Raw genomic sequence first — 26,305 nt, forward strand, 5'->3', positions numbered from 1 at the left:
GGCACCAACTCTGACCCCGAGTCTCGCGCTACGTGCACACCTCCGACCGTCCTTTATCCCTCATCCTCTCTATTCGCGCTTGCCTGCACCATCACTACTCTCGCAAAGCCAGGCAACCCCTCACCTCCAACAAGTTCGACACGTCAAACGCGGAACCGAGTATCAACCATCTCAACGCAAGCGAAAGCGCAAGCACGGGTTTCTCGCTCGGAGACGATCCCCCACAGGCCGGAAGATTCTCGTAAGGCGACGTGCAAAGGGGAGGAAATACTTGAGCCATTGAGATAGTTACTTTAGAGGTGCGTAACTACACTATGTTAGTTTTGTACTTGGTGCGAATTACTCAAGATTTTGTTTACAATTACATCATTAGACACCTTACTGCAACGGCGTAATGCCAACTGTTCATATCAAATAATTGTTTTGGCATAACAATCATAGTCGCTCACACTGCTTCTGGACTCAATGATGCTATCTTATCAATGTTGTCAATTAGTCGAGTCTAAAGGCACGGTGTATGTCTTCTAATCCCACTGCATTTCACTATCTGGAGTAAGTCGGATTAACGGAGAAATCTTTACATTCAAGTTAACTACAGGCTACAGCCTCGGGGCCCAGTGGAGTACTTGCCACCTTTAAAAAGCACTACAGACTGGTTAATTGCATGCACAGCTTGCCAGAAAGAATTAAGCATCCAAGTGTATCAGATTGATCGCCTCATAGGCACAACGTCCAGACATGCCTTCAGGGCTCACCCTGCTTCACAAATCAATTCAACCCCTTTTGTCCTCTGAAGCATGTACGCAAACCACTTAGCAATGTTTTAGTGTCGGCATTGAACAACTCCCACATCAACCCAGTCAAGACTGCAGTTTATAGAACTGCAGCTGGAATTTTGTTTTATTCGCTTCTGTTGACGAGTCGCTGCAAATATGTATATCATAATAATACAGAGGCGTTTAAAAACGCTATTCTGAGTTGGGGTTAAGTGATTTTCCTATACGTCTTTTACTTATGTAAATCATCTAGGAATGTGAATTTACTCTGCACGTGCGTGCAAAGTTGTTTGACCTTGAGGCATCCCTTAGTTGGGGACCGCTATGATGCTGGGCCTGAACATTGGATTGACTGGGTGCTTGCGAATCTCTTGAAGCTTCCAGCCAGAAGCGGACAGGATCTCTTCAAAGCCGTTCTTCGTGCGTTCACCAGCGTTGTGCGAAGCAAACATCTAAAAGGACACAAATTATTGATGTCATTTGCATTGTGACAAAAATTTAAACGTACCGCCAAGTCCATACTGTACGGAAGAACGTTCGCACCACCTAGATTTCCAAGAAGAGGAGCTGGAGGCTTGTTATCCCCCGAACCGCACGCATATTCCAGGACGGCATCAACTATGACAAGTTTTGTTGTGGGAGTTGCAGCTTCGCGTAGGCGTCGCAGAAGTTTGACGCAATAGAGATCGGACCAGTCGTGTATTATGTTTCGCAACAGGAAAACGCTCGGATCGCCTGGGAGCTTGGGTTGTGCTTCGAAGAAGTCCATACCTATGAACTGTGAATTCACATTTACGAGTGAGAGATAACAAGGCTTGATTACTGACCAATAAAATGCACTGTTCCATTAGAAACGGCTGAGGGAAGATTCTCACTCCAGAACTAGACAATATCGTCATTACGATGAAGAAACAGGTCGATGAAAAGAGGTCTACCTGCTTCGCTTGTTCTACGTTGGACGGGCGGTCCTCTAGAACAACTTGAAGCTCTGGGAAGGCTTTAGAAATTTCCAAGGCGACTTGTCCCAACCCTCCACCGACATCGACAACTACTCCTCCCTTTGGAACACTACCCCAATCAAAACCTGATGAGAATAATGCATGAGGTATGGCCCTAGCAGTTGATCATCGGGATCACGAACCTGATAAAATAGTCGAAGGAGGTTGCATTTTGTTAGATCCAGCCAACGCGATTGCGGCCCTCTTTCGCATGGCCTCATTCTCGGGTAGATCGAGGTACTCCCAAACAGACAGGTTTGTGTTACGGGCCTTTTGAAAGGCACTGTCGCATGGCTCTTCTGAGAATTTCGTTTTTTCATCGGTCATGACATCTCGAAGGGCGGAAAATGTTGTCAACTGTGAATCGGATCTGGGGTTGCAAAGTCTCAACCTAGTGAATGAATTGGTTCAAGAAGGAACGCACATCGCGCCAAGCATCGCAGCCATTCCTGGGGTATTCTCGTACTTCGTTACCCCGCTGTAGAGCAATCAGTGAAGATTGTAACATTTAAGTTTCGCCATTAAAGAAAGGGAAACTTACAAGTCATCAGTAATCTCCTTCCCGGTATCGAGAAGCGAAGAAAGCGAGTTGTTCGCAAATACATCTGGGCTCACTTCCCGGAACCAGTGGTTCGTTGCAAGGCAACGAAGTACGTGTGCTAAAGCTTGCAGATAAGTTCAGGTACAATATTGAGGCGCACCGCGACTTACATAGCTTGCGGGCCTCCATCTTGCTTTTCTTAGCTATTTCTTTGATATGCATACCCTAAAGGAGATGAATGATGAGCAGACGAATTCTTTACTGTCTTAGAGAATGGATACCTTTGGACCTGCATCTCGGAGTATCTCGGCAATGTTCCCCGCCTCCGCGACACTGAGGGCTGCTGGCAGAGCAGACTAGGGTAATTATTCGTTGCGTGAGGATGAGGCTTTTATTGGAAGAGAGACACTTAACAGACCTGGACGGATGCTGTAACCAGAGTGATTGGCGGCGACTGAACAGTTGCAACAAGCTGCAAAGCCGCTGCGACGATAAATGAAATAGACTGAGCGACAGTGGGATCGTTCCGTATTCCATTCGGAGAGAACTCTGAAGGATTAACGGGCTCATCAAGAGAGGGGAAGTCCCTCCCAGTGTTGTCGCATACACGAACTATGCTGTCCACTGAGGACGAAATAATGTCGCGCAGTGCCTTCAAGTCAGACGTCATAGTGCGGAACAGTAAATGGGCGAGATTCACAGCATGCCCGATTGTCTTATCTTATAAGATATGAGAGATACCTTGGCCGGCTGGTGACGCCTATCCATGCCGAAACACGTAAGTTGATTTGATACTGGTTGATGATGCCCACTCATGCCGATGGACAATTTAGTGGATTAACTATTCATTGATCTGTTTGACCCTGATCGCTACAAGAGAAGCTCGGACATCAGTACGTGATCGGACAAATGGATGATGACTCGTCGATAGAGGTCAAGCAGGCGTCTTTGAAGCTTAGCCTTAGGAGATTTTAGGACGCGTAAAACAGTCGTATATGAGAAAGATTGGTGAAAGAAGATTGGTGAACTAATTCAAGTTCGACTGACCTTTGTAATAAATCGTATGCCCATTGCCAAAAATAGATTATAAAAGCGAGAACGTGATCTTGGGAAAGTGCACGCATCACTTGATCTTTGAACAAGACGCGCTCGCGCCTATAGATTCTCTTCTGCTTTTATCTACTCCTCCAGGAGCTTGCTGCATAGCCCACGGCGCCGATTCTATCTAAAATAACTGTGGCGACGGGGAAATAATTTTTGTAGTGATCCTCAGGTAGCTTATGACCCGCATATAATCATGTCTAAACGCCGCGTGGCCTATTATTACGATAGTGAGTTTGCACGCATTCTTGCGCTTGACGAAGGAATTGACCGACCGTGGCTCTAGATGATGTTGGTCTATTCTCATATGGTACATGGCACGCCATGAAGCCTCACCGAATACGTATGACGCACGACCTTGTATCGACCTATGGAATGCTAGACAAGATGCAGGTTCTTCGACCACGGCGTGCGACTTCCGAAAATATGACTGCGTTTCATTCCGACGAATATATCCACTTCCTTAACCGAGTAACGCCTGATTCAGCATTAGAGCTGACAGGCCAGGGGACACGCTGTATGTCATGTTACCACCATGTATACTTCTCCGCCTGACTAAGTGCACTTTCCAGTCCTTCTTGGTGAAGATAATCCCGCATTTGAGGGCGTCTTCGAGTTCTGTTCAATTTCTGCCGGAGGGTCCATTGATGCAGCGAAGCGTGTCGCAGATGGTTCAGCCGATATTGCAATAAACTGGGCTGGAGGGCTGCATCATGCCAAAAAGAGTGAAGCTTCAGGCTTTTGCTACGTTAACGATATCGTTCTGTGCATTCTCGAACTCTTGCGAACCTATCCACGAGTGCTGTATATCGACATTGACATCCATCATGGTGACGGAGTCGAAGAGGCCTTTTACACGACCGATCGAGTCTTCACTTGTTCTTTCCATAAATTCGGGGAATATTTTCCGGGGACCGGCCATGTCGATGACTACGGGAAAGGCAAAGGGCTGGGATATTGCGTTAACGTACCACTTCGTGATGGCATGGACAATGAGTCTTTCAAATCTGTCTTTGAGCCAATTGTCCAACGAATCCTCGATTGGTATCGACCCTCCGTTGTTGTCCTCCAGTGTGGTGCAGATTCTCTTGCTGGTGATAAACTCGGTGTCTTCAATCTTAGCATGGAAGGTCATGCTAACTGTGTCCAATACCTTCGTGACTCTGGCATACCGCTTGTTCTTCTGGGTGGAGGAGGATATACCATCAAGAACGTATGCCGAACGTGGGCATACGAAACGGCCTGCGCACTCAACATTGAAGATACCATCGACAGGAACTTGCCATGGACTGAGCACTTTGAGTGGTTCGGTCCAAGATACCAACTTGAAGTACTGTCGAACAACATGATGGACATGAATCCCATAGATGGATATCTTGATAACATAAAGGATCAGGTCTTCAAGCAGATGGCGAATTTACCCTTTGCACCGTCGGTCCAGATGCATGAAGTACCTGGAGAAGGACTTGCAGAGCATCTTGGCCTGTCGGAAATGGTTCTTGCACAACATGAGGACGCTGATGAAATTGATCACGAGCTCGGAGGTGAGTTGATATAGATCTTAAATAATAAAACTCGTCACTCATGTAAGCGCAGAACAATACCGCAGGGTATTTGGTATGCTTCGTTCCGATTCCGTAAAAGAGGAGGATGAATTCGGCTCTACCGATGACGAATCAGACGTAGGGAGTGCAGTACGGAAGGAAAGAGACTTTCAGCGTGCGCTTCGTTACCAATCAACAAAGCGCATGAGTATACTCGGGTCGTGGTCAGAACCTCACCATGATGATCTGGACATCGGAATATGTTCTGGGTCTGAGCACGACACTTCTGCATTACTCCACGAAACCCCTCCTCGCAGATTCTTCCACAGTTCGGTAATGTGGGACCCTCTAATGAGGATAGTTGTACCTCGTAACGGTATCTTGGGCAATATGTCCGGTCCTTACGACCTTGGCATGCAAAGAGATAGAATTTTGATGAATGGTGGTGTGGAAACAGCTGTTACTGTTGAATAATCTGTATATGGGTTTCTTAGATGAAGGATGTTATTGTATTTTCGGTCTATTACATGGGTTATGTACTACCTTATTCTTATGTAACGGTTTTATGTATGTATTTTACGCTTGCTTACTAAAAGGACTGTCCTACTCCTACTATTGATGATTTGTTGAATGGCCCGTATCCTGTTATGTGACGAGATATACTATTTGTTACCTGAAACAGGGATATTTCCCGTATTTAGCAAACCAAGGACGAGTACTTGTAAAATGCCTTTGATATGCTACTGCTATCCAAACTATCACATGAAGGGAGCAAAGTTAATCAAGTGGAGTATCCAATTAAGTAAAGATTATTTTTAATCAACTCGACTAGCCGAAACTACACATGTCTAAGAAATTTACAACCTAAAACGCGGATCACGAGTGCCAAAACATTCATACGGATTCTTGGGTCCATGTCAGGTATTATTATTGTGCGAAGAAGAGCTCAAAGGCGTAAAGTAACGAATGCAGAGGAGGAAGGAGAGAAAGTAGCCTAGCGCCACGAGCGAATACGGAAGACGTATGTAAACACATAAATCATGACGGTCTGAACAAAGAGGCATGTAAGCACAAACAATCTCGCAGAAAGGAGCATCTCAAAGACATACATTAAAGGCGATGTAAGTCATCAGTAACCCAAAGTCGCGCCAACGGTGCGAATAGAACATGTTGAATGAGGCCGCCATAAACTGATCCGTTGTACGGAAAGCACAGAACTGACAACTACTCGTTGCATTAGGGTTGGTCAAGTATCCACCAGCGAAGGAAATAAAGGCATTCATATATTGCGCGCAAGTCTGACCGTCGGGTGGGCTTATCGGTACAAGCTCGATAGGGGAGCAATTTATCTCCATTTTCCCAATCGCTACAATGGAAAGACATAAGTAATGCGCTGGGAAATATTGAAAAAGAAAAACAGACCTTGCCCAAGAAGTCCTTCGACAAGGTACGTATACGGAGAAAGGTGGTACATCCACTTCCACCAACCTAATTGAGCAAAGGGTTGTAATACGCCATTGCTTAGGGGCGAGACAGATTAGTATTACATCCGCAATGTTGAGTAAAATTGAAGTGTAACCCACAATGCTATTACGAAAGAGAACAGAGCCGTGAAAAGCACGGCGCCAATTACAGCATTTGGTGCTGTTGCTGCAACGGCGTGTGCAAGTGTCGTATAATAGAGTGGAAAGACGACGCAAAACATTAAGTACGTATACCCTGCTCGACTCGACTCAAATCCAACCGTCCAGTACCAGCAAAGGAAGAACAAAGTAGAGCCGAATATATTCCATGGTAACTCAACCAGAAGCTGAGTTGTCACGAGTGCCGTCCAGCTGTACATTCTACTTGGGCGCTCGCGCACTTCATATATGTTCCGAAAATCAATGAAGGCCACTTGGATTGTGTTAGCATGTGCCACAGCAAGGAGAGTCGACATGAAGATTGCCTAGCATGATGGATGTGCATAGTTAATACATGGGAATGTCTCAAATAAACAATGAACGCGTACGAAAAGCTTGTTCTGGGTGCCTTGGATCGAATCATCAGCCTTGAAGAATGTAAACCCAAGGAAAAGACCAGCAGCGATGTTCAAGAACTGCTTTGCCATGATATAAGTTGGGTTGCGCCAGTAAGCTTGGAAGGCACGCATTAAGAGTACGTAAAGTTGATAACCCCAAGGTGTGGCGAACTCCGATTTCTGTGTTGCTTGGACTGGTGGTTTCTTTCGGCCTTCTTCATGCATTTCCTCCAGGTGAACTTTGAATTTGGCAGCTTCTACCGAATTGTTCCAAGCTTCATGCCAGTCTATCGTAGTAGTTGCCGTCGCGCCAGCTCCAATTACATCGAGCATCCATTCGGCTCTATGAAGTGTAAGAATGGATGCAAGAGCTAAGACAATCCATTGTTATACTTACGGATTCTCCTGCGGTCCACACTTGCGTGCACCGTTTCTCTCAAAATAGTCGATCAACGTTGAGCAGTTGTCCCCGAGATCCCCAAAGTACACCATTTGTCCCCCTTTGCGAAGAAGCAATAAGCGGTCGAAGACTTGGAACAATTCGCTCGAAGGCTGATGGATGCTAAACAAGGGACCGCATAAATTATATGCATGTTGTTAAGTCAGTGTAACAGTCACTCACGTGCAAAGAATCGCCTGTCCGTTGTCTGCCAGATTGCGCAAAAACGCCATGATCGCCCAGGCTGACTGACTATCCAGACCACTGGTTGGCTCGTCCAAGAAGAGCAAAAGCTTCGGCTTCGCGGCAAGTTCTACTCCGATCGTTGTCCGCTTCTTGAACTCGACGTTCAACGTACCAACAATGGCATCAGCAAAAGCCTCTAACCCGCACATCTTTAAGCAAGTATCGACACTAGTTTTAATGAAGATCATCACAGTGAGAACGTCAATCAATAGGAAATAAACATACTATGCTTCCTTTTCCTCAAGAGGAATTGAACGCGGTTGTCTCAGCATTGCAGAAAATAAGAGTGCCTCGCGAACGGTCGCCTCTGGCAGATGCGTATCCATTTGTTGACAATAGCCGCTGAAACAAGAATTAGCATATGGTCCTCAATTGCATATTAATAAAAACCTACGTTTGTGCTTGGAAGTCATGCGGTAGACCTTGGCCGTTGACGAAACGATCGCCCAATATTACACCCGTATCTGTGCGTCCAGCGAGAACATTCAGAAGGGTTGTCTAAACATGTATGGGCAACATGTATCAGCGCTCCGTTCTACGTCAAACCGCAGTTCATTACAACCTTGCCTGCTCCAGATTCACCCCTTGAAAATCGAGCATGCATCAGTATCAAACGAGTGAAAAAGAGGCTTCTGAGAGGACTCACATAAGTGCAGTCAATTTTCCAGGGACAACATAACCCGAGACGTCATCCAGCAGACGCCGCGTCTCACCCTTGCCTATAGGAACAGTATATTGCAAATTTCGCCACGAGAAGATATCCGTCATCTTTGGCGTCGACTCCGGTGTAATTTCGACCTTCCACGAGTTTTCACTCTTTGCCGCTGCGGGGCCACGAGCGGGGCCTTTTTCCTCATCTGTCGGCTCGCCGCTGGCCTCGACTCCGACCAATGCTTTCGCCCCACGCTTAAACAAAGTCATAGCGGTATCCGCAGCGCTCGAGGTATTGAGCTCAGTGAAGAGTAGGAGGAATACGAGGAAGCCCACATAGAACGCGATTTCAATTCCGAAGTTCATCCAGAGCTTCGAACGCGAATAACCGTACGAAAGTTGTACGAAGCGATTGCCATCGACAGTCTGTTGACCCTGGATAGATCCAACAGTTGTGCACACCTGATTGGCAAGTGAGACATTCTCGTATCCAGGACCACTCGGCACAAGCGTAGCACACGTCCCATTTAGTGTGAAAAATTCGTTCGTCAAAATTGCTTCGAAGCCATAGCGGACCGGCTAATATGAATTCTGCCAGTAAGCAATCTGGATATCGTGGTCAAACAAAGAAATACATACACTAATGTAAGTGATCCACCTCAGAGCACCAATCATCGACGGTTTCGGAATTGTATAACCGGTATAGAGAACAAGAGCCATCATAGCGACGCCAGCAAGAGCCTGAGCGCCTGACTCCCTCTTAAATGCCGCAGCGAGCGTACGGAAGAATGCCTTCATTGTCAACGTAACAATGACAACCAGAAGGTAAAAAATACTATCCCCAACAAAGTCAGCTTCAGGTAATTGAGATGAGCTCCAGACAGTGAACCTACAAGAATTGACTCGCAGACCGTTGGAGCCTGACAAGAAAGTAAAGGACAAGCGAGAAAAGGAGGAGTGTGAACAAAGAGATCGGTATATCGACGAGAGTCAATGCGATCGCTTCTGTGAACGGGTGATACATCGCGGCCTTCTCGTGTCGATGAACGATGGGTCGTTGTGCATACAACGCAGGAATCTCTGCCATACTTGAAAATGCACCGAAGAGGATGGCGCTGCAATTGAAAAGGAATTGTTAGATCTATCCTTGACCACGAGCTGCAATGGAAAGAAAGGTCGTACAAGAAAAGCACACCACCACGCGAGAAATATGCACTCGTCGAGACTTCGAGCTTGAAGAAAAGTGTGCCAATGATTATTCCTTCGAACACATACGATCCAACTGTGAGAACCTGCGTGAACCAGTCGCCACGGAGGATTTGCACTCTTCGTATAATCACCTCGCGCACTTGACTCGCAATGCTGATAGTGTATGGACTCTCAGGTAACGAAAACTTGGCTCGTTCGGCTCGGGCGGAATGTATGTATGACATGCGTTTAATCTCTTTATCTTCCTTCGACACTGGCGAAATGCTTGAAAACCTTTTCAAGTCGAGGGTTTCATGTCCTGAGTCACTGGAGTCAAGAAGGACATTTGAGGCTAGGAATGCCGCGATCTCCCGCCGATTTCGCTCTGCAAGTGGATGGTGCTGGAAAGCAGCGACCATCTCGTCAGCCGTGCGTGGGATGCGTAACTCGTATCCCTCACGCGCTGTCCTCCCACCCGGATCGGTTACAGCGACAAGGAAATCTGCAGTTGTCTGCCTATTCGCAGGCTCCCATCCTTGATCTATGAAATACTGTCGTGCCTCCCTTGCAGGTCCAAAGTAAACCATCCGTCCCTCATTGATGACACAAACCTTGTCAAAGAGATCATACAGCAGCTCCGACGCTTGGTAAATTGAAACGATTGACGTGAGGCCTAAATTGTCTGTTGCGATTCGCAAGGCACGAACGAACTCTAATGCAGTTGAAGAATCCAGCCCACGTGTAGAGTTGTCCCACGCGCCCAGTTTCGCGCGAGTTGCAAGGGCTTCTGCTATCGATACACGCTTGCGCTCGCCACCACTCACACCTCGTATCGAGGCATTCCCGACTTTCGTGTTCTTGACATGTTTGAGACCGAAGACTGTACCGAGCATTTCGACAACGTTGTCGGCAAACTCACGTCGACTCACACCAGGAAGGCGAGTCGCTTTATTAGGCATGCGCGTACGCGCGGCAAAGCCAATCGTCTCGCCCACAGTGAGAGTTGGGAAGTGAACGTCATCTTCGGGACAGTAGATTACGTCGCCTCGGAAGTGCTTGCGTATTTGTTTCGGCGTGAAGGAAGAGAAGTGCAACAGTCCCGATACGTTATGGTACTCATCGTGCTGATTCGAAAGCGCCTTGAGCAATGTCGAACATCCAGAGCCAGGACGGCCGAGCACGACTTTTGGCAATGATAGGGTGTAAGTTAGTCATTGATACAACAGAGTCATTACGAATAGATGGACGTACGCAGCATCTCTCCAGGATTGACCACACCTTCAAAACCGGATATGATATCTCGTACGGGGGGATGAAGTAAGTTCCTCATTTTTTCCGCGGCCAAGAATGGATTCAATAGCGAACCAACAGTTGGTTGGAAGCTCGCCGTCGTTCCGCGGCCTTGTACACGAAGGTTCTGGAATACAACGCCGAGCTCGCGAGGTTGAATGCCATGTTCATTCTCTCTGTATACGAAACACATTAAGTCAATTATCTAAAGTCAACAGAAGAAGATTCGAGGAAATCTCACTGTCGTACGACATCCCTCAGATGCTGTTCAAAATTAAACTTCTCTGAGTAGAGTCCACCCGTCTCCTGCACAACGGTGCTAGCTGATGAGGAATGCGTAATTCCGCTAGGCTGCTTTCGCACGCATGCACGCTGAGTAGGACCTGCAATGCCCACATTGGCACTTTGCCGTGTTAGGGTACGCTTCAGCTCGTTCACACCATCTGGATCAAAGTGGTCGATGGCAACATGCGAGACTGTTGTTGGCTCATGGTGCTCTGCAGGCCCCTCCAGCCCAGCGAGTGCATGAGTACCATTACTAGGGTGGCTCTCCATGCCAAAATGGCGATGAAAAGCACCATCGTGGGTAACATTCGACTCTACAAGACCAGGAGGTGACCCAGTAGTGACTTCATCCTCTCCTGCAGAGTCAGTAGTGAGTACAGGGCCTTCCAGATCGTGCTCGTAGGCAAGAGCCATAATGGATTAGCAACTGAGAATTATACGGGAAACTAAGATGAGGAAGGGGGAAACGAGAGTGAGTGAAGATGGGTGAGGCGCGCATGTTCCAGCTATCCGTGACTTTATAAGAGCTGGAAATTTCACGATACATGCCATCGTTTTGATTTTTGCCGATCCCAGAATTTGTATCTCGCACATACGGTCGCTCGACGGGACGAGACTCCGTGATCATATAACGTACACGCACTTACGCAGTGTGACTTGCGTATCCATTCTCGGAAGGTTTCCGCGTCGATCGCCGTTAAGCACGGTGAGCCAGTAGATCTCACCTCCGACGCCCCCTAAAATGAAAATTTCTATTTGATTAACTGCGACAAACGTTTACGAAAGAGTAAGCATTCATCAACGAGGAATCCTGACCGCACAAAGAATGCAGAGCCAGCTAAAGATGGCTCGTTACACGTCGCCGCCGCCTCTGTAAACGCGGCGCACGCTTGAGAAACTCTCGTACGATCCCAGATGTTGATGATTTCGCATTTAAGTCATCCTCTTCGAACGCTTCAATGAACTTTGGATCATGTTGAAAAGCGAAGTCGATGCGTTCCGTCATGCTCGGTTGATCTGGTGCACTGAGTTCAAACTCCGGAGGGTGTGCGAAGCCAACAGAAGCAACCCGAATCAAAATGGATCTATTTTGGCATCAATCGATAACTATATTCGGCGTATTAAGAAATGCACTTACGCAGTGAGGCCGTAAACAGGCTTGATCCCACCAGCCTCTCGTCCTGTAAGAAACCGGTGCATCCGTATCGACCGATTCCTATCGCCCCGGTACCAGGGCATGTCATTGTAAGTGTAGTACGGCACTTCATCCATATGCGGATCGAGCGGAAATGGAGATTCGGTGCTGAGAAATGACTTTAAGGGATGTGAAAATAAGGATGAGACTTCCGCTTGGTTGAGGACAGGCTAAGCCGTGCTCAGTTCAGATTTCCACAACTTGGTAGAACTCGGGTGTACTAACCCTTAAAGTTTTATCAAGGACCAATACGACTATACTGCCACGTCTGTCAGAAATTTTGTGGATACCGAAAGATACGGACTTACGGAGTGACTATTAATTGATTGCCCGCGAGGAATGGTTCAAGAATACACAAGAGAGGAACTTTTTCTCTATCCATGCTTAATCCGATCTTGAAACATCATGATCAAACTTCAGTGGCTATTCAAGCAGCATGATGTTTTACTATACCTCCTCAAACGCTTCGCGCCTCTGAAACACCAATGGTATTATGATAAGATTAAGAACTTTATGAGAAGCAAGGCTCGCACCGCAGTTTCTTCTATGTTACGATCCCTGGCTTCTACCTTGCCACCTGGAAGGGACGTATCGCCAGCATATGTTCGAAGTGTAGTGGCTCGCCTATGAACGAACAGAATTGCTCGATCAGTGAAAATGATAAAAATTTATAAAGCGAAAATAACAACAGAGACGCGGAAATGGGCGCTTAAATTGCCTACTCACTGACTCAGAAGGACGTATATATCTCCCATTCTTCCAATAAAAAGAGCTACAAGTACCGCTGCACTACGCGACTTGGGACCTTTCCGCTTCAAGGACTTTGGGGCTCTGTAAGCACTCAAATTACGAATACATCTAGAAGTCGGTTGAATTACACACGAGACATTTAGAAGATGAGCACACTCCAACCTTTTTGTCTCATTTGTAATAAGAGTTGGCGCTAGTTGAGATGTTTGAGAACGATGATAATCTAGTAATTTGGTATTTCGTCGTTGTGACATATCGCTTCTAAGATGTGATTTCACGGACGCGTAATAATCTGGTTTGTGCGGAGTTCGAAAATAAAATCAAGAAAAGTACCGACAGTCTTCAACCTTCCCAATCGTCAATCTTCTCTCCGTTCTTTTCTTTTGCGGCTCTAGAAGTAGCCGTAGGAAGAACGCGAAAATGGCCTCTGAGAGGAGTTTTGCAAGTACCGTCCGGCCATATTCACAATCTCCGTATGCTCTTCTTTCGACATGACCATCAGAAAACCAAAAGTAACCATTGTCACAAATTTAGATGGCCAGCTTGGTCTCTAGCCTCATTATGTGAGTGAAAGTTGCTGAAACTTGGTTTAAAACCTCACAATTCACATTACCCAATTAAGTTCTTGCAAGCTCTGCACTCCCGCCTGGGAGATTTCCAAAACTTCCTCCCTTTCCTCAGCGTGCAGGTTTTTCTCTGATAATGTATGGCGCTGGGTACGTTCTCTCCACCGGAGACTCCCTCAACGGGAGTGGCATATCAACTGGTAAGAACTCGAAGTTTAAGCAAGAGGCCTTTATTTACTGAGTCCGTTCGTTTACCTAGCGTGGTCTCTGACGTACCTCTTCTGGAACGCGAGACGTTCATTTACTACGCTCCGAAGTCCTGTCTCAATGGTCCTCACGGGAGCAACTGCAATTTGTGCAGGCTTATATGGTACAGAGTACTTTATCCTTCAAGACAAAGACACCGAGAGAAAATAAACAATTTTATCATATGCATTTCAAAACATCTACGAGCGGTATGCGTCATAATACATATTTGAGTGGCATCGCAACATACGGTGAAACAGTGAAAGGAATGGGCCAGAGGTTTCTCGGAGGCGTGATGCATGAAAATACATAATGCGGATACATGTCAAATTTATGAAAAGGTACAGTTGGATGGGATACAGATGCAAAATAGATATTTATCGTCGTGCAAAAATCGCGGACGTGATCAACACGCCTCCACAAAATCCGAGGACACCAATGGTGGTCCATCGCGTGTATGATGCAATTCTCGTCCAGTGCACGGTGTCAATCGCGACCGAGCCTCGAAATGCATATAAAACGATACCGGTAATGAGTGAAAGAATTGACCAAGCCAGGAAAACAGCTGGTAAAGAGGGCAGAATGCTGTTTCCCTATGAACAATACGTCAACTTGCTTCGTATCAAACAGTGCAAAGTTATCTTACCGTCAGAGTCGACATTGTAACGACTAGACCTTCACCACCTCGCGCCGCCATTCGCTGTACCTCTACATTGTTCCTCAGGGCGGCGATCACGGACGCTCCGAGGCTCGCGAACGAAGCGATGATCGCGATGAACCCGGCCGTCCTCGAGACGTGATCGAGTCCGGGTAGAGCGAGGAACGTGAGCGATGCGACTAGAATCATCGCGGCCTTTCGAAACGGACGCATTAGTGCGGTAGAAAGTCATAGAGAATCCGAAGAGACATGCCACTATGCATACGGTGGCACCCACGACAAGCATGGGGCCAGCAGAACGCAATAATCCTCCCTCTTCGTCGAAACGATACGCATGTCTACTCGCGTACAGATAGGGAATCCCGAGGCACAACCACACTGCGATGAAGTCAGCAAATGTCTTGCGATTTGGTCCGCTACGCTGATTACGGGAGATACTGTCGACACCGCGAGGCAGAGGCTTTTCTGGCCTGAAGAAGTGTTGTTTCCATTGCACTGTACACAGATTGAGCTTGAACGAAACCCGGTACAAATAGCAGAGACATACCAATGCGCCGAAGAATGCGAGCTACGACTCGCGTTTGGATAGAGGCCTGGACTGTGGATTCAGAGCCTGGGGGTGATGCGTCAGATTTATCCGAGTGTTGCCAGATATAAACGTACCTGATGTGTTTCGAAGAATGCCAATGAGCTCCTGGCACTCATGCTGAGTAAATGGTGGAGGTGCTCGTCGATTCGACTTTAGCAAACGTTCTAGAGTGCATCTCAACATCAGAAACAGGGGAGTCTATTGGCGAGACACTTACCGGTATATGACCAAGTCAACTTGTCCATAGCCTCCGCATATGCATTAACAGGCAGGGGAGTATGGGCAGGATGCGACTCCATAAACGCCCAGTACCTATACTCATTGTCAAGTCCTGTGATTCGTCTCAGTTCGTAAGTTTCGCGTGCCCTTGGAATTATCTCACGATCTTCCGCATATCCTCTGGATGATTGTTCTGCTCTGTGCGAGGGAGGTGGCCAGTATCCAAGTGCTCGAGTTTCATGGTCAACCCAACAACGGACCGGCACGAAGTCTTCCCGAGATTGTCCTTCGTCATGCAACCAGATCTCCAGACCTTCGAACGGGAGTGTTATTTCATTCGTCAGCTTCTTATCGACGTAGTTCATCACTGCCTCTAGCTTTCGCGGGTTCGCCAAGTCGATGTCTGTGGTGATGCGCATGCCAGGGTGCGAGTAATACGTGGTCGAATCAGGAAGTGCATACGCGATCCAGCCGCAGCTCAGGAAGTCTCTATGAGCCATGCCCGGATGTTTGCTGTGGAAACCGTAAGGATCAGCCTTCTCATCCGTAGTTGCGAGACCATACCCAAATCCATCTATTACCACGCCCTTTGGTCCAGTGAGGAGCGGGAGCGTTTCGCTGGCAAAAAAATTATCAGTGCTCAGTAAATTTTACTTTTAACTTGAACATACTCGGTCTGGACTTCATTATGAACGCTCGGAACACGACTGCTATGTCCGCCAAGAGTGTAGTCCGAAGGAACTGAGCGAAGATTACTTTGGAAAAGTTATTACAGACCATTATGTGTTAGATGCGTTGAGCTTACTGAGAAGTGACCTCATTAAGCGCAGGAAGTGGGTAAGCGACTGGCATTGACTCCACTGGTGGAGCTAGGTGAGGAGGTTCAATCGCAGGGTGACCGTCCAGCGTGTGGTAACCATGAGTTACTGGTCTACAACACACCTCTGAGTATCGTCATGCATTACAAACGAGAAACCAACATACTCGGGCATGCCTTGGAAATGAACAGTTGAGTCAGACGCGGGTTCGGGATCCCTAAACGGATCCTCAGCGTAGTATCTGCAATGGATTCGTTCAGAACTGGCATAAAACTCAGCATATAACGAACATACTGCTCATCTGACAACTGAGGGACAGGCATTGGTGCCGCCGTAGAAAAGTAGCCATCGAGAGGCAAGTTTTCAGCTGTGTGAACCGCAGCACCATTTGCCTCCTTTCCTTTGCCCTTGTCCTCGACAGCGTGCGGTTCATGAATTTCATTAGCTGTAAATGGAACTGGCATTGCACGCGGTGTAGTTCCACCACTTCCTTCACTGAGATTAGGTGCGTTCATTGGAGGTGCGCTGAGTCCGGATGGTGGCAGAGCATTTGGCTGAGCAGGCTGAGCGAAGGGCATACGCCTTTCTTCAAGAGCGGAACGCTCATCTTCTACGATCGGACTGAGCTCCGTGTGCAAATTCTCTCGCGAGGTCTTCACGGAAAGTGACCTGAGCTGATTCGGAGATTCCGATGAAGACTTCGGAGGAGTAGAGTCCGTCGACGATCTCGGACCAGTGTGATCGAGATTCTCTGAAGGTAGAGAGGCAGACAAAGATTTTGGAGACTCGGAGAAAACATGATGAACATCAACGGAAGTAGACCGAGAACGTTCATACGCCGCTGCATTACCGCGATCCTCTCGTCGTCCACGCTCTGGAACGTCCGATTCCGATTCCGAAGGTAGGTACGCAGGTGCATAATTCTCATCTGCCGACCCCTGCTCCTCTGGCTTATATTCTTCTGGCTTCTGTTCTTCAATGTGAGTAGCCTCTGGAGCTGCATGTTCTATTGTTGGCTGTACAACCGGCTCCGCAACCGGTTCCGATGCTTGTTCTGCAGCAGGTGCAACCGGTTCAGTAACTGCACCGGGGGCGGCGGAAGTTGCTTCGACAGGAGCAGCAGATTCTTCTGTAGGCGCCACTTCCGCCTTCGGCTCTTCCTTCTTCTCTACTGGCACAACAAGCGGTGCAGTCTGCGTCTGCACATTAGAAGTAGTAGAACTCATCGAAGTAGTTCTAGAACGACCCCGTTTGGACTTCTTGTCAGTGCCCGAAGCACCAGACATCGGGTCTGAGTCGCCGCGCAAGGGAGATGGAGAAGACGGCCGCGACGGAATGAGGAACGACGAGCTGCGTCGAGCCAGCGTGCCCATCCTTGCGCGGAAGGACGACTTCTGGCCCGGTGAAGGCGCGCGCTTCGATGTTGCTGCTGGCGAAGACATCTTGTCAGCTGAAACAGGAAATTAATGCGAGAACGATCCCGCTTCGGTAGAGAGGTTTGATAAGGAGACGCGAGGCGTCGAGATAAATCAACTACGCCTAGCGTAGGATGGGTTGGATGGGAGAGGAGGAAGGAGAGGGGCGGAGGCGGACAGAGGAATGGAGTACGATGGGTGGAGGCATTTGAAGTACCCGCCGTGCATATCAAGCACAGCGAGGTGCCTCCAGGAAACATCGAGGCAGGGTATCCAGGATTCCATGCTCCAGCCAGCACGCTAGCCGTGACAAAGAAGGCACACGCATGGCGCGAAAGACACACGCACTTGTCTGTGCGCCGGAAAGGACCTGCCGAGGGTGTACACACACGATTATCGTGCTAGCCAGCTGTGTAGAGTAATTATCAGTACCATGTTGATAACACGTGTTCACGGAAATGAAAATTCGTGAGGCAAGTTTTCTTGATTTGATCCCGCTCGGGCAAAGTCTAATGGCTCCGATACGTAAAAGACGGTGCGAATCCCGAGGACTTCAATTGATAGCCTAGAGGCTTTCTACTGCAATTGCGATGAATACTGCACGAATATCAACGTAGAGAAACCACTTTGGTAATCAGAAAAGAGGTTGCTATGCGTTGTCTTAGTGCATGCTTGGAGGATGTGATCCATGCGACATACCATGACGTTTCGTCGAATATTAAATCCAAATCAAGTAACCTTCACAGAAAGTTAGAAAGAAATGAGATCCGCGTGTCCTATGACACATCGCATAAACCATGATGGAAGTTGTCAATGACGCGGACCTGGCACGATAGGTATTGCACGTACGGACGCACCTTGAGCTGACCTGAACAAACTCATTCAGGCCAGGTACTAGCAAGTCGTATCTCTTAATCTACTGAAAAGACAAATGACAGAGTCAAGCAACTGAGTAATAGTCCAAGTAGTACAACATTGCGAGTAATAATAGGTCAAGCTGTGCAAATAGACATGAAGGGGTATGGCGGAATTGTGATGTGTGAATGTGTGCAAATGTGAATGAATAATAGAGTGGGCAAGATAATGTCTACAAATAGCATAGCAAAAGGATGAGACGCGGAGACGGTGGAAAACAGAGCAGAGGCAAAACATCCGAAGACTTAACAGGATACAAAATGCGATGTTTTATTTTTTAGAGCGGAAGAAGTCAACGAGCGCCTCTGTGACAAGTTTAGGATGAGACAGCGTTAGATCATGATGACCACCTTCAACAGTGAGGAGTTTGGAGTTAGGAACAAGCTCTTGGATCATCGCAGTGTAACGATATGGCACAGTGTTGTCGGACGTCCCCTTCGTACTTAATAGTCAGTATTAGTAAATCGTAAACAGTATTTAAGCATATACCCAAATCAAGAGAAGGTCCTTTTTGAGGTCAGTGAGCGTGCTGAATGACGAACGTAGCCCGCGCAGAGGGCCGTCACGTAGCGAGGATGCAATTGCATAATTGTATCCGGGTAGATATGCGGACTGAATCTGAACGATCTATACAATATACTCAGAACCTTACGGGGCAAAACTTATGCTTGGTAGAGCTCACCTCGTGTATCGGATTTGAGGATGGTTCGCCAGCTCCTAATCTTTGCAGAAGAAACTGAAGGACATGGTTCAGTGGTTGACCGTAGAGAATATACTACAGCTCCACTACTCACGCGGACGACGGACGTTGACGCAACGTATTGAACAGGAGGTGATGACATGACTCTGCTTGTACGCGACAGATCTGAACTCTAAAGGAAAAAGTTCTTCGTCTAGTGTTTGCATTCACCCTTTCGAAGCACACCGTTTACCTCCATTAATCCGGTTGCTGCGATGAGCGCAATTTTGCTAGTTGTCAAGTTGGGAAAATTAGCAGCGAAGGAGCTTGCGATGCCTCCTCCCTAGTATATTAGTATAATCAGCTGGCATCTCTTAAGTTGTGGTAAAACTATCCCACGAACCATCGATAGCCCGACGATATGTGCTCGTTCCCATCGAACGTGTTGCATTAATAAAGCGAGCTGTGTTGTATATAACCCAGCAGAGTAGGGCAGATATGGAGCATCGGAGTAACCACGGCCGTACAAATCTTCCAATGGGGCATAAGTCGTACCTCTCGAGTACAGAAAGTTATCCTTACCATAAATAAGAATCCGAAAGCCCTTCGCAGCGAGTGTGGGTGCAACGTCCTTCCAAATAATTGAAGGTACGGAGAGTCCGTGTATTAAGACAATCTTAAGTCTCATGTAAGCAAGATCAAACGTCTATTTGAGAAGTTGTCTCATTATCTCACCTTCTGGCCCTCTTCTGGGCCAAGTAGCCAATATCTGACCTATGAAATTCACGTGTTCATGATACTGCTTCTCATCTTCCCAAACTCGGCATATGAACTTTGCCTTACCCGTCCGAAAGGAAAATTGACGTAGTTGCCACCCTCATAGAAATTTTCGGGATAGATGAGCCAAGAGTGCGAGTCCTTAGGTAAAGATGCCAAGGATGGGTAAACCGCCACGGGCTCTGGTGGTAATGGAAATGAGGCGAGCAAACGAAGGACGACGAGGAGAGCAGGAACCGCAATCATGGACAGCGAGAGATACGTAGAGCTGTGGTGAGCCATGGAGGCTATTATGGACTTGCCAACATGCAACACCACGTTGTAGACGTCGTTCAAAGTAAAGCCTGCAGGCTCACCGCTCAGAAGCAGAAGTCATGCCATTTCACGCGTTGTAGACGCGCGTGTCACGTGGTAATTGTAACAAAGGTGACAAAGTCACACTATATTGTGCACGTGACTTACTTGACCTGCCACGACTGAGATCGACGTGCTCTGTCGAAGGCGACAACGAATAATTACTTTAATACTTAGACATCGACGCAGAGGACAAAAATGTTCCTGGACATCAATGTATGCCTCTATTACTGCGTTCAGTGATTTGCAATTATTCACCGTTGTGCACAGAGAAAATTGTTCCAGCGTTCGGACCGCGTCAAGGCCGTAGACTTCCATCCGACGGAACCATGGCTTATGACAGGCCTGTATAATGGCAGCGTTAATATTTACAATCATGAGACTGGGGCGCTTGTCAAGACGTTCGAGGTCGCTGAAGTACCCGTACGATGTGTACGCTTTATCCCTCGCAAAAACTGGTTTGTTGCCGGCTCGGACGATTTCCAGCTACGCATATTTAATTACAACACGCACGAAAAGGTCACCGCCTTCGAGGCGCATCCAGATTACATTCGATGTCTTGCTGTTCATCCCACTCTTAGTATCGTTCTCACGGGATGTGACGATATGACCATCAAGGCATGGGACTGGGATAAACAGTGGAAATGTATTCGTGTCTTCGAAGGGCATACGCACTATATCATGAACCTTGTCTTCAATCCGAAGGACACCAACACGTTTGCAAGCTCGTGTCTTGACCGTACTGTCAAGCTTTGGTCACTTGGCTCGTCGACTCCGAACTTCACATTGGAGGCACACGAGAAGGGTGGTGTAAACTACGTCGAGTTCTATCCTGGCGCGGACAAACCGTACCTTCTTACCACAGGCGATGATCGCACTGTCAAAGTATGGGATTACCTCAGCAAAAGCTGCGTGCAAACATTGGAAGGTCATACCAATAATGTATCATTCGCGATGTTCCACCCGAATTTGCCACTGATCATCAGTGGAAGCGAGGACGGCACGGTCAAAATCTGGAACAGTGGTACTTACCGCCTCGAAAATACTCTCAGCTATGCTCTCGAACGTGCATGGTGTATCTCTATTCGTCCACAGGCGAATGATGTTGCAGTCGGTTTCGACGAAGGAGTAGTCGTAATCAGACTTGGCCGCGACGAACCAGCATTTAGCATGGATCCCTCCGGAAAATTGATTTACACGCGCAACACCGAAGTATTGTCCGCGAACCTCCAGTCGGCTGCGGACAGCGACGTAACCGAAGGTCAACGCATTCCGATTTCTACGCGTGAGATCGGTTCAACAGAGATCTTTGCAACATCCTTGCAACATTCCCCAAATGGCCGATTCGTCACTGTTGTGGGTGATGGCGAATATATCATCTATACAGCACTTGCTTGGCGAAACAAGGCCTTCGGATCGGGTTCTTCATTTGCATGGGCTGGAGACTCTAACACGTACGCCGTGCTTGAGGGTCGGACAAAAGTTCGATTATTCAAAAACTTCAAGGAAAAGACTGGTTCAGCCTTGAAAGGTGTTGGTTCTTGGCCTATTGAGAGCTTACATGGTGGCACTCTTCTCGGTGCGCGAGCGAGTGGTTTTGTAGTCTTCTGGGATTGGGAGTCTGGCGAGATTGTTCGACGAATTGACGTCGAATCCAAGAACGTATGGCTGATGCTTCATGATATGTTGTATATCGCAGTCTGATAGCAATTTTTAATATTTAGGTTTCTTGGTCTGGCACCGGCAGCCTCGTGGCCATCACTTCTGACGAGTCCTTCTACATTCTTCGATTCAACAGGGACGCATATGACGCTGCTTTAGAGTCTGGAGCTGAAATTGGTGACGAGGGTGTCGAAGAAGCCTTCGAAGTCATTGCAGATGTATCTGAGAGGTACGTCTCATATTTTGTCCACATAGCGGACTTTGCTGCATACTAAGTATTGGGGCAGTGTGAAGACGTGCAAATGGATCGGCGACTGCTTCATCTACACCAACGCAGCAAACCGACTCAACTACCTCATCGGTAGCGAGGCTCAGACCGTAACACACTTCGACAAGTAAGGTTTTCTTTTACTACCCGTCCCAGTATCTCTTATCATTGCATGCAGCCCGATGTACTTACTCGGCTACATCCCGACACACAACCGCGTATACCTATGTGACAAGGACGTTAGGATCTACGGATATTCTCTCTCCCTGAACCTCATCGAATACCAGACCGCCGTTCTGCGCGATGATATGGATGCTGCTGCCGAGATACTCCCTTCTATACCAAAGGAACAGCGGAACAAGGTTGCACGCTTCCTTGAAGCACGTGGTACGTCCATATGACAATTTCTCTTTCCTAACTGTGATCTAATTGTTGGTTCCGCAGACCTCAAAGAACTGGCCTTCCAAGTAACCGCCGACCCAGACCACAAGTTCGACCTCTCACTACAACTCGACGATCTAGATGCAGCACTTGACATCGTACGCTCATTACCCGAAACTGAGGCAGAAACGAAATGGAAGTCAGTTGGGGACCGCGCTCTCGCCGTTTGGCGCTTCGACCTTGCTCGTGAATGTTTTGAGCGAGCAGGTGATCTGAGCGCGCTTATGCTCCTCTTATTGGCTATTGGTGACCGAGACGGGTTGAGCAAGCTTGCTTCACAAGCTGGTGCGTTCTCTCATGCACAGAAGAAAACCTTAATAGCTTTTCACTGACTTTGAAAATCTACTTACGCAGAGGCGAAGGGCCAAAACAATTTGGCTTTCGCATGCCGGCTCCAACTTGGTGATACCGATGCCTGCGTTGACCTTCTCGTCAAAACTGAACGTGCACCTGAGGCGGCTCTCTTTGCACGCACATACGCACCAAGGTAAGCCTCACATCTTCCCTCGCACCCGCCTCTCTTTCGACATCTCCGATATCTGATCAAACACGTCTCGCCATAGTCTGGTTCCAAAAGCTGTCACCGCCTGGCGCGGCGAGTTAGAGTCCAAGAATCGCAAAAAGCTCGCAGCAGCAGTCGCATCACCTGCAGAAAATCCGGAGCTCTTCACCGAAGGATGGGAAGAAGCTCTTGAGCGAGAGAAAGCTGTACGAGCGCAGGGGCCTGGTGGTCTTAAGGTGAACGGGAACGGACCTATTTCCGCTGGTAAGGACGTTTCCCCCTTCTAACATGTCGTCTAGAGGGTTACTGTCTGATCTGTAGACTCTTCGCCGAGTACGCAAGATGCGAAGACACCTGAATCGCCGTCGGATGATTCTGATTCGTAGATATCCTTGTCTTCGTCGTGTTATAAATGCATGTAATTTATCAAAATGAGGCATTGTGGTCTGTGAGTGTAAGATTGCGACAAACGACCGAGAAACAAAGGTTTGTATGTCTTCTTCACCTTCTGGAAATTATACCACCCGTTATTGTAAGACGTACACACTGTACTAATATTTGACAACACTCCCCAAGCTGATGATGGGGTTAACATGCACATGTCTGCGACAATAGTGTGACTAAGGGTATCGTAACTATGTATCAGCTAAAGTCCAAGACGGAGCGAAGGTCCATTTACACAAGGCATTAAGGTATTGCGTAACAACAAAGGAGTGGAGGGTTCGACACCTCAAAAATACCAAACAGACAACAACAGAGTCAATGGATAGTCCAAGAGGAAGGCGAATAAGAGGGGGGAGGGGGTTATGTCCATGTCAAGTTTTTTGTTCTTGCTCGATTTAAGACTGCTTGCGAACGAAGACCTTTGCCATGTCCTGGCGCTTCTTCAGCGGCGAAGCGGTGACAGTAGGGACGGTTTGGCAGTTACTCGAGCTTGGCTGCGGGTGCGGCGGCGGAGTGGGGTTCTGGCCTTGGAACCAGGTCGAAGTACCGTACACACCCATCGGTTGAGCATCATCGCCATCACAGCTCTCAAAGACACCTGAGTCGTAGTTCGCAGGCATGTTCCAGTAGCATCCCATCACGTCGTAAATGTGATTGCAGTTCACTGCGGCATTCGGGCCGACACAGGCACGGAAGCAGAATTCGTTGTATGCCATGAACGACGTCCATTCGTGGTATTGCTGGTTCGCACCGAATGAGTTGCCAAATACGAGACCACCGACGGGGTTTCCTCGACCATCTGGACCATGCGGGTCGAGTTCACCTCCTTCGTCACCGTTCGGGATGTTCATCTTCGTGAAATCACCGACACCGGTAACTTGAACGTAGTCCGGCGTCTTCACAAAGTGCACACCCTGAAGCGTCCCATCAGGGACAGTACGAGAGCCGCGTCCGGTCTTGGTGCACCATGCGACCTCAATTTGCTCAGTGTCGCCAACGGTACCAGGCTGAGGCGGTGCCCACAGACAAAAGTCGTCCACATCATTGATCCATGCAGTCTGGCACTGCGAGGTTTGCGAGTTCGTCGTTCCACAGTTATTGATGCCAGACTGGCCGTCCTGCGACTTGTTGGGTAGCTTAGTGACGTGGTAACCCGCTTCCCAAACCTGGTTCGCGTTGTTACTCGTGCAAGTCCAGACCTGGATCTGATTGCCGTCGTTCTGGCTTCCGTTCGTAAGGTCAACACACTTGCCATGGTTCGTCCATGCAAGACTAATAAAAGCGATTTAACGCCGATGAAAAACGTGCAATGCGAATCTCTAAGCATACCGGTTGTCTCCAGTGTAATAGAACTGCTGGTTCTGATTGCCATTATTGCTGCAGTCCCAAATTTGGAGCTTCGTGCCATCCACATTGGCTCCGTTAGTTACGTCGAGGCATTTGGTCTTGTTGAACAGCTTCACGGAGCCACTCTCGAATGTCCATTGCTGGGCATCGGCACCAGTGCAAGCCTGGATAGTGACCTGCGCGCCATTCGAGTTACTCGCAGCAGTAAGGCACTTGCCCGAGTTATTGCCTGGTTCGAGAAGGACGGGTGAAAGGAATCTTGGAGTCTGAGCACTGACTGCAGCGACCAGAACGGAGGCAAGGACAAACTTGACAGATATCATCGTAACAAAGGTATAAAGAATGTAGTGAGCGGATTAGAAAAAATTAGAGGGAGGTGGGTATGCGAGGGGTATGCAAGGAAAGCACAAGGGGACACATGTGCATGCCTGTTACACATTTTATATGATATGAAAAAGATGACCGTAGCTGAATGACCTGCGGGGTACGGAGATTTGCGAATGCAAACTACATGGATCTTCCTTGCTGGATGGGGAATGGCGCCCGCAGGCGGGAACGCGCCCGAACACGTCGGCAATCCTCGAGCACTCGTGACCTCGCTTCCGAAGTCCTTGGCGTCGGGCAGACTTGACCGAACATTAAAAACCTTGCACAAGTTGCAGGTTGATATAGATGGAAAAACAGTCAAACTCCAGGAATACATCACATATTGCAAAGTCTGTTCATTTTGTCTTCCTCATTAGACCTGTAATGTCCAGAAAACAACATAGCCATCGATATTGTAAGTCGAATTAGGCACCGTAGTTTCCCTCCTTGCCGTTTAACTGTGATCCGAGCTTACCAGATGTAGCGCCTTTTCTTCGGCCGTAAATTAGCGACATATAGATTCTAGGCAGGGCTGTTCTGACATTTGATGCTTTCCAGTAATTCAGGTCCGCTCATATGTTTCTTCTGTATTCAGCATTATGACCATTCAGTATCAATTCAGAATGCTTTAGCCAACAATGCCAACAATTTGCCACTAGGATCAGTTTTCCCAATGGCTGACCTTATGATGTGCTCGCAACATGCCTCAGTCACCAACGAAGAAATGCAATTACTGTAGTTCTCCCAGGCATGATGAGTCCAATGAAATATGGAACAGAATCCGATTTGTATTTCGCTAGCAAGTCTGTAAGGATGACGGATCATGATGGAGGCGCTGCCCAAGCCTAGTTTTCCCCATTGCTCCTCTTTCTAGGACAAGAGGACGCTTCAGTACGGGATCTTCTCTCCGTAGACATTTCAATCGCCTTGGTTTGATGTTCACTGATTCGAAAAATCCCGCTACTCAGTCAAAATTGATCGCGAATTCCGAAGGTCCTGAATAATTCAACCCCGG

General features: G+C 47.9%; 10 protein-coding genes across 10 annotated transcripts; 5 read left to right on the plus strand and 5 right to left on the minus strand.

The window, feature by feature from the left end:
- Nucleotides 1-124: 124 nt before the first annotated feature.
- On the plus strand, nt 125-283 carry FOMMEDRAFT_47941 (uncharacterized protein; the record flags this gene model as incomplete). The annotated part of the gene is made up of 1 exon (XM_007268941.2): nt 125-283. A coding segment is annotated over one exon (159 nt), but the record flags the coding sequence as incomplete, so codon positions are not given.
- A 614-nt stretch (nt 284-897) lies between these two features.
- Nucleotides 898-3,006, minus strand: FOMMEDRAFT_148135 (S-adenosyl-L-methionine-dependent methyltransferase). The gene is made up of 10 exons (XM_007268942.1): nt 2,734-3,006; nt 2,597-2,671; nt 2,486-2,540; nt 2,316-2,433; nt 2,199-2,252; nt 1,918-2,144; nt 1,712-1,860; nt 1,604-1,658; nt 1,285-1,547; nt 898-1,228 (listed from the first exon to the last, which is right to left on the minus strand). The coding sequence occupies exons 1-10, from the start codon at nt 2,983-2,985 to the stop codon at nt 1,085-1,087; spliced, it is 1,392 nt and encodes a 463-aa protein (XP_007269004.1). The 5' UTR covers nt 2,986-3,006; the 3' UTR covers nt 898-1,084.
- A 606-nt stretch (nt 3,007-3,612) lies between these two features.
- Nucleotides 3,613-4,974, plus strand: FOMMEDRAFT_88894 (histone deacetylase complex, catalytic component RPD3; the record flags this gene model as incomplete). The annotated part of the gene is made up of 3 exons (XM_007268943.1): nt 3,613-3,646; nt 3,703-3,933; nt 3,989-4,974. 3 exons carry the CDS (start codon nt 3,613-3,615, stop codon nt 4,972-4,974), a joined length of 1,251 nt encoding a protein of 416 aa, XP_007269005.1.
- An 817-nt stretch (nt 4,975-5,791) lies between these two features.
- Nucleotides 5,792-13,131, minus strand: FOMMEDRAFT_126887 (uncharacterized protein). Its single transcript, XM_007268944.1, has 22 exons — nt 13,001-13,131; nt 12,808-12,898; nt 12,728-12,748; nt 12,583-12,668; nt 12,500-12,533; nt 12,218-12,444; nt 11,036-12,164; nt 10,756-10,970; nt 9,499-10,687; nt 9,210-9,431; nt 8,956-9,151; nt 8,312-8,895; nt 8,228-8,249; nt 8,060-8,163; nt 7,891-8,007; nt 7,603-7,833; nt 7,378-7,542; nt 6,972-7,323; nt 6,544-6,908; nt 6,383-6,480; nt 6,070-6,326; nt 5,792-6,008 (listed from the first exon to the last, which is right to left on the minus strand). The coding sequence occupies exons 7-22, from the start codon at nt 11,491-11,493 to the stop codon at nt 5,955-5,957; spliced, it is 4,629 nt and encodes a 1,542-aa protein (XP_007269006.1). The 5' UTR covers nt 11,494-12,164; nt 12,218-12,444; nt 12,500-12,533; nt 12,583-12,668; nt 12,728-12,748; nt 12,808-12,898; nt 13,001-13,131; the 3' UTR covers nt 5,792-5,954.
- Nucleotides 13,132-13,413: 282 nt separating this feature from the next.
- FOMMEDRAFT_142261 (uncharacterized protein) lies at nt 13,414-14,035 on the plus strand. The gene is made up of 4 exons (XM_007268945.1): nt 13,414-13,497; nt 13,559-13,587; nt 13,647-13,790; nt 13,850-14,035. Exons 1-4 carry the CDS (start codon nt 13,445-13,447, stop codon nt 14,005-14,007), a joined length of 384 nt encoding a protein of 127 aa, XP_007269007.1. The 5' UTR covers nt 13,414-13,444; the 3' UTR covers nt 14,008-14,035.
- A 178-nt stretch (nt 14,036-14,213) lies between these two features.
- Nucleotides 14,214-15,667, minus strand: FOMMEDRAFT_90143 (uncharacterized protein; the record flags this gene model as incomplete). The annotated part of the gene is made up of 6 exons (XM_007268946.1): nt 14,214-14,429; nt 14,483-14,689; nt 14,751-14,989; nt 15,042-15,107; nt 15,158-15,247; nt 15,301-15,667. The coding sequence occupies 6 exons, from the start codon at nt 15,665-15,667 to the stop codon at nt 14,214-14,216; spliced, it is 1,185 nt and encodes a 394-aa protein (XP_007269008.1).
- Nucleotides 15,668-17,586: 1,919 nt separating this feature from the next.
- Nucleotides 17,587-17,940, plus strand: FOMMEDRAFT_158888 (uncharacterized protein; the record flags this gene model as incomplete). The annotated part of the gene is made up of 2 exons (XM_007268947.1): nt 17,587-17,608; nt 17,669-17,940. 2 exons carry the CDS (start codon nt 17,587-17,589, stop codon nt 17,938-17,940), a joined length of 294 nt encoding a protein of 97 aa, XP_007269009.1.
- A 780-nt stretch (nt 17,941-18,720) lies between these two features.
- On the minus strand, nt 18,721-20,188 carry FOMMEDRAFT_135878 (alpha/beta-hydrolase; the record flags this gene model as incomplete). Its single annotated transcript, XM_007268948.1, has 9 exons — nt 18,721-18,885; nt 18,940-19,077; nt 19,133-19,186; nt 19,245-19,322; nt 19,383-19,472; nt 19,533-19,660; nt 19,712-19,805; nt 19,865-19,903; nt 19,973-20,188. 9 exons carry the CDS (start codon nt 20,186-20,188, stop codon nt 18,721-18,723), a joined length of 1,002 nt encoding a protein of 333 aa, XP_007269010.1.
- A 270-nt stretch (nt 20,189-20,458) lies between these two features.
- On the plus strand, nt 20,459-23,519 carry FOMMEDRAFT_30346 (coatomer protein; the record flags this gene model as incomplete). The annotated part of the gene is made up of 9 exons (XM_007268949.1): nt 20,459-20,476; nt 20,531-21,922; nt 21,985-22,151; nt 22,210-22,317; nt 22,369-22,577; nt 22,635-22,916; nt 22,986-23,118; nt 23,195-23,397; nt 23,455-23,519. The coding sequence occupies 9 exons, from the start codon at nt 20,459-20,461 to the stop codon at nt 23,517-23,519; spliced, it is 2,577 nt and encodes an 858-aa protein (XP_007269011.1).
- A 244-nt stretch (nt 23,520-23,763) lies between these two features.
- Nucleotides 23,764-25,302, minus strand: FOMMEDRAFT_148139 (carbohydrate-binding module family 13 protein). The gene is made up of 2 exons (XM_007268950.1): nt 24,907-25,302; nt 23,764-24,849 (listed from the first exon to the last, which is right to left on the minus strand). The coding sequence occupies exons 1-2, from the start codon at nt 25,245-25,247 to the stop codon at nt 23,973-23,975; spliced, it is 1,218 nt and encodes a 405-aa protein (XP_007269012.1). The 5' UTR covers nt 25,248-25,302; the 3' UTR covers nt 23,764-23,972.
- Nucleotides 25,303-26,305: the final 1,003 nt, after the last annotated feature.

The sequence above is a fragment of the Fomitiporia mediterranea genome, assembly GCF_000271605.1.
Source record: "Fomitiporia mediterranea MF3/22 unplaced genomic scaffold FOMMEscaffold_8, whole genome shotgun sequence".
NCBI classification, from domain to species: Eukaryota; Fungi; Basidiomycota; class Agaricomycetes; order Hymenochaetales; family Hymenochaetaceae; genus Fomitiporia; species Fomitiporia mediterranea.

Excerpts from the sequence above, each read along its gene's own strand:
- FOMMEDRAFT_142261 (XM_007268945.1), top strand. The coding sequence starts at position 13,445 with ATGGCCTCTGAGAGGAGTTTTGCAAGTACCGTCCGGCCATATTCACAA. Across the intron at positions 13,498-13,558 it reads CGGCCATATTCACAATCTCC|ATGGCCAGCTTGGTCTCTAG; the intron begins GTATGCTCTTCT and ends TCACAAATTTAG. Across the intron at positions 13,588-13,646 it reads TTGGTCTCTAGCCTCATTAT|TTCTTGCAAGCTCTGCACTC; the intron begins GTGAGTGAAAGT and ends TACCCAATTAAG.
- FOMMEDRAFT_126887 (XM_007268944.1), bottom strand. The coding sequence starts at position 11,493 with ATGGCTCTTGCCTACGAGCACGATCTGGAAGGCCCTGTACTCACTACT. Across the intron at positions 6,481-6,543 it reads TTCTCTTTCGTAATAGCATT|CAATGGCGTATTACAACCCT; the intron begins GTGGGTTACACT and ends CTCGCCCCTAAG. Across the intron at positions 6,327-6,382 it reads CGAAGGACTTCTTGGGCAAG|CGATTGGGAAAATGGAGATA; the intron begins GTCTGTTTTTCT and ends TTTCCATTGTAG.
- FOMMEDRAFT_148135 (XM_007268942.1), bottom strand. The coding sequence starts at position 2,985 with ATGACGTCTGACTTGAAGGCACTGCGCGACATTATTTCGTCCTCAGTG. Across the intron at positions 2,672-2,733 it reads TGGTTACAGCATCCGTCCAG|TCTGCTCTGCCAGCAGCCCT; the intron begins GTCTGTTAAGTG and ends TAATTACCCTAG. Across the intron at positions 1,548-1,603 it reads TGGAACAGTGCATTTTATTG|GTATGGACTTCTTCGAAGCA; the intron begins GTCAGTAATCAA and ends CACAGTTCATAG.
- FOMMEDRAFT_148139 (XM_007268950.1), bottom strand. The coding sequence starts at position 25,247 with ATGATATCTGTCAAGTTTGTCCTTGCCTCCGTTCTGGTCGCTGCAGTC. Across the intron at positions 24,850-24,906 it reads TATTACACTGGAGACAACCG|TCTTGCATGGACGAACCATG; the intron begins GTATGCTTAGAG and ends CGCTTTTATTAG.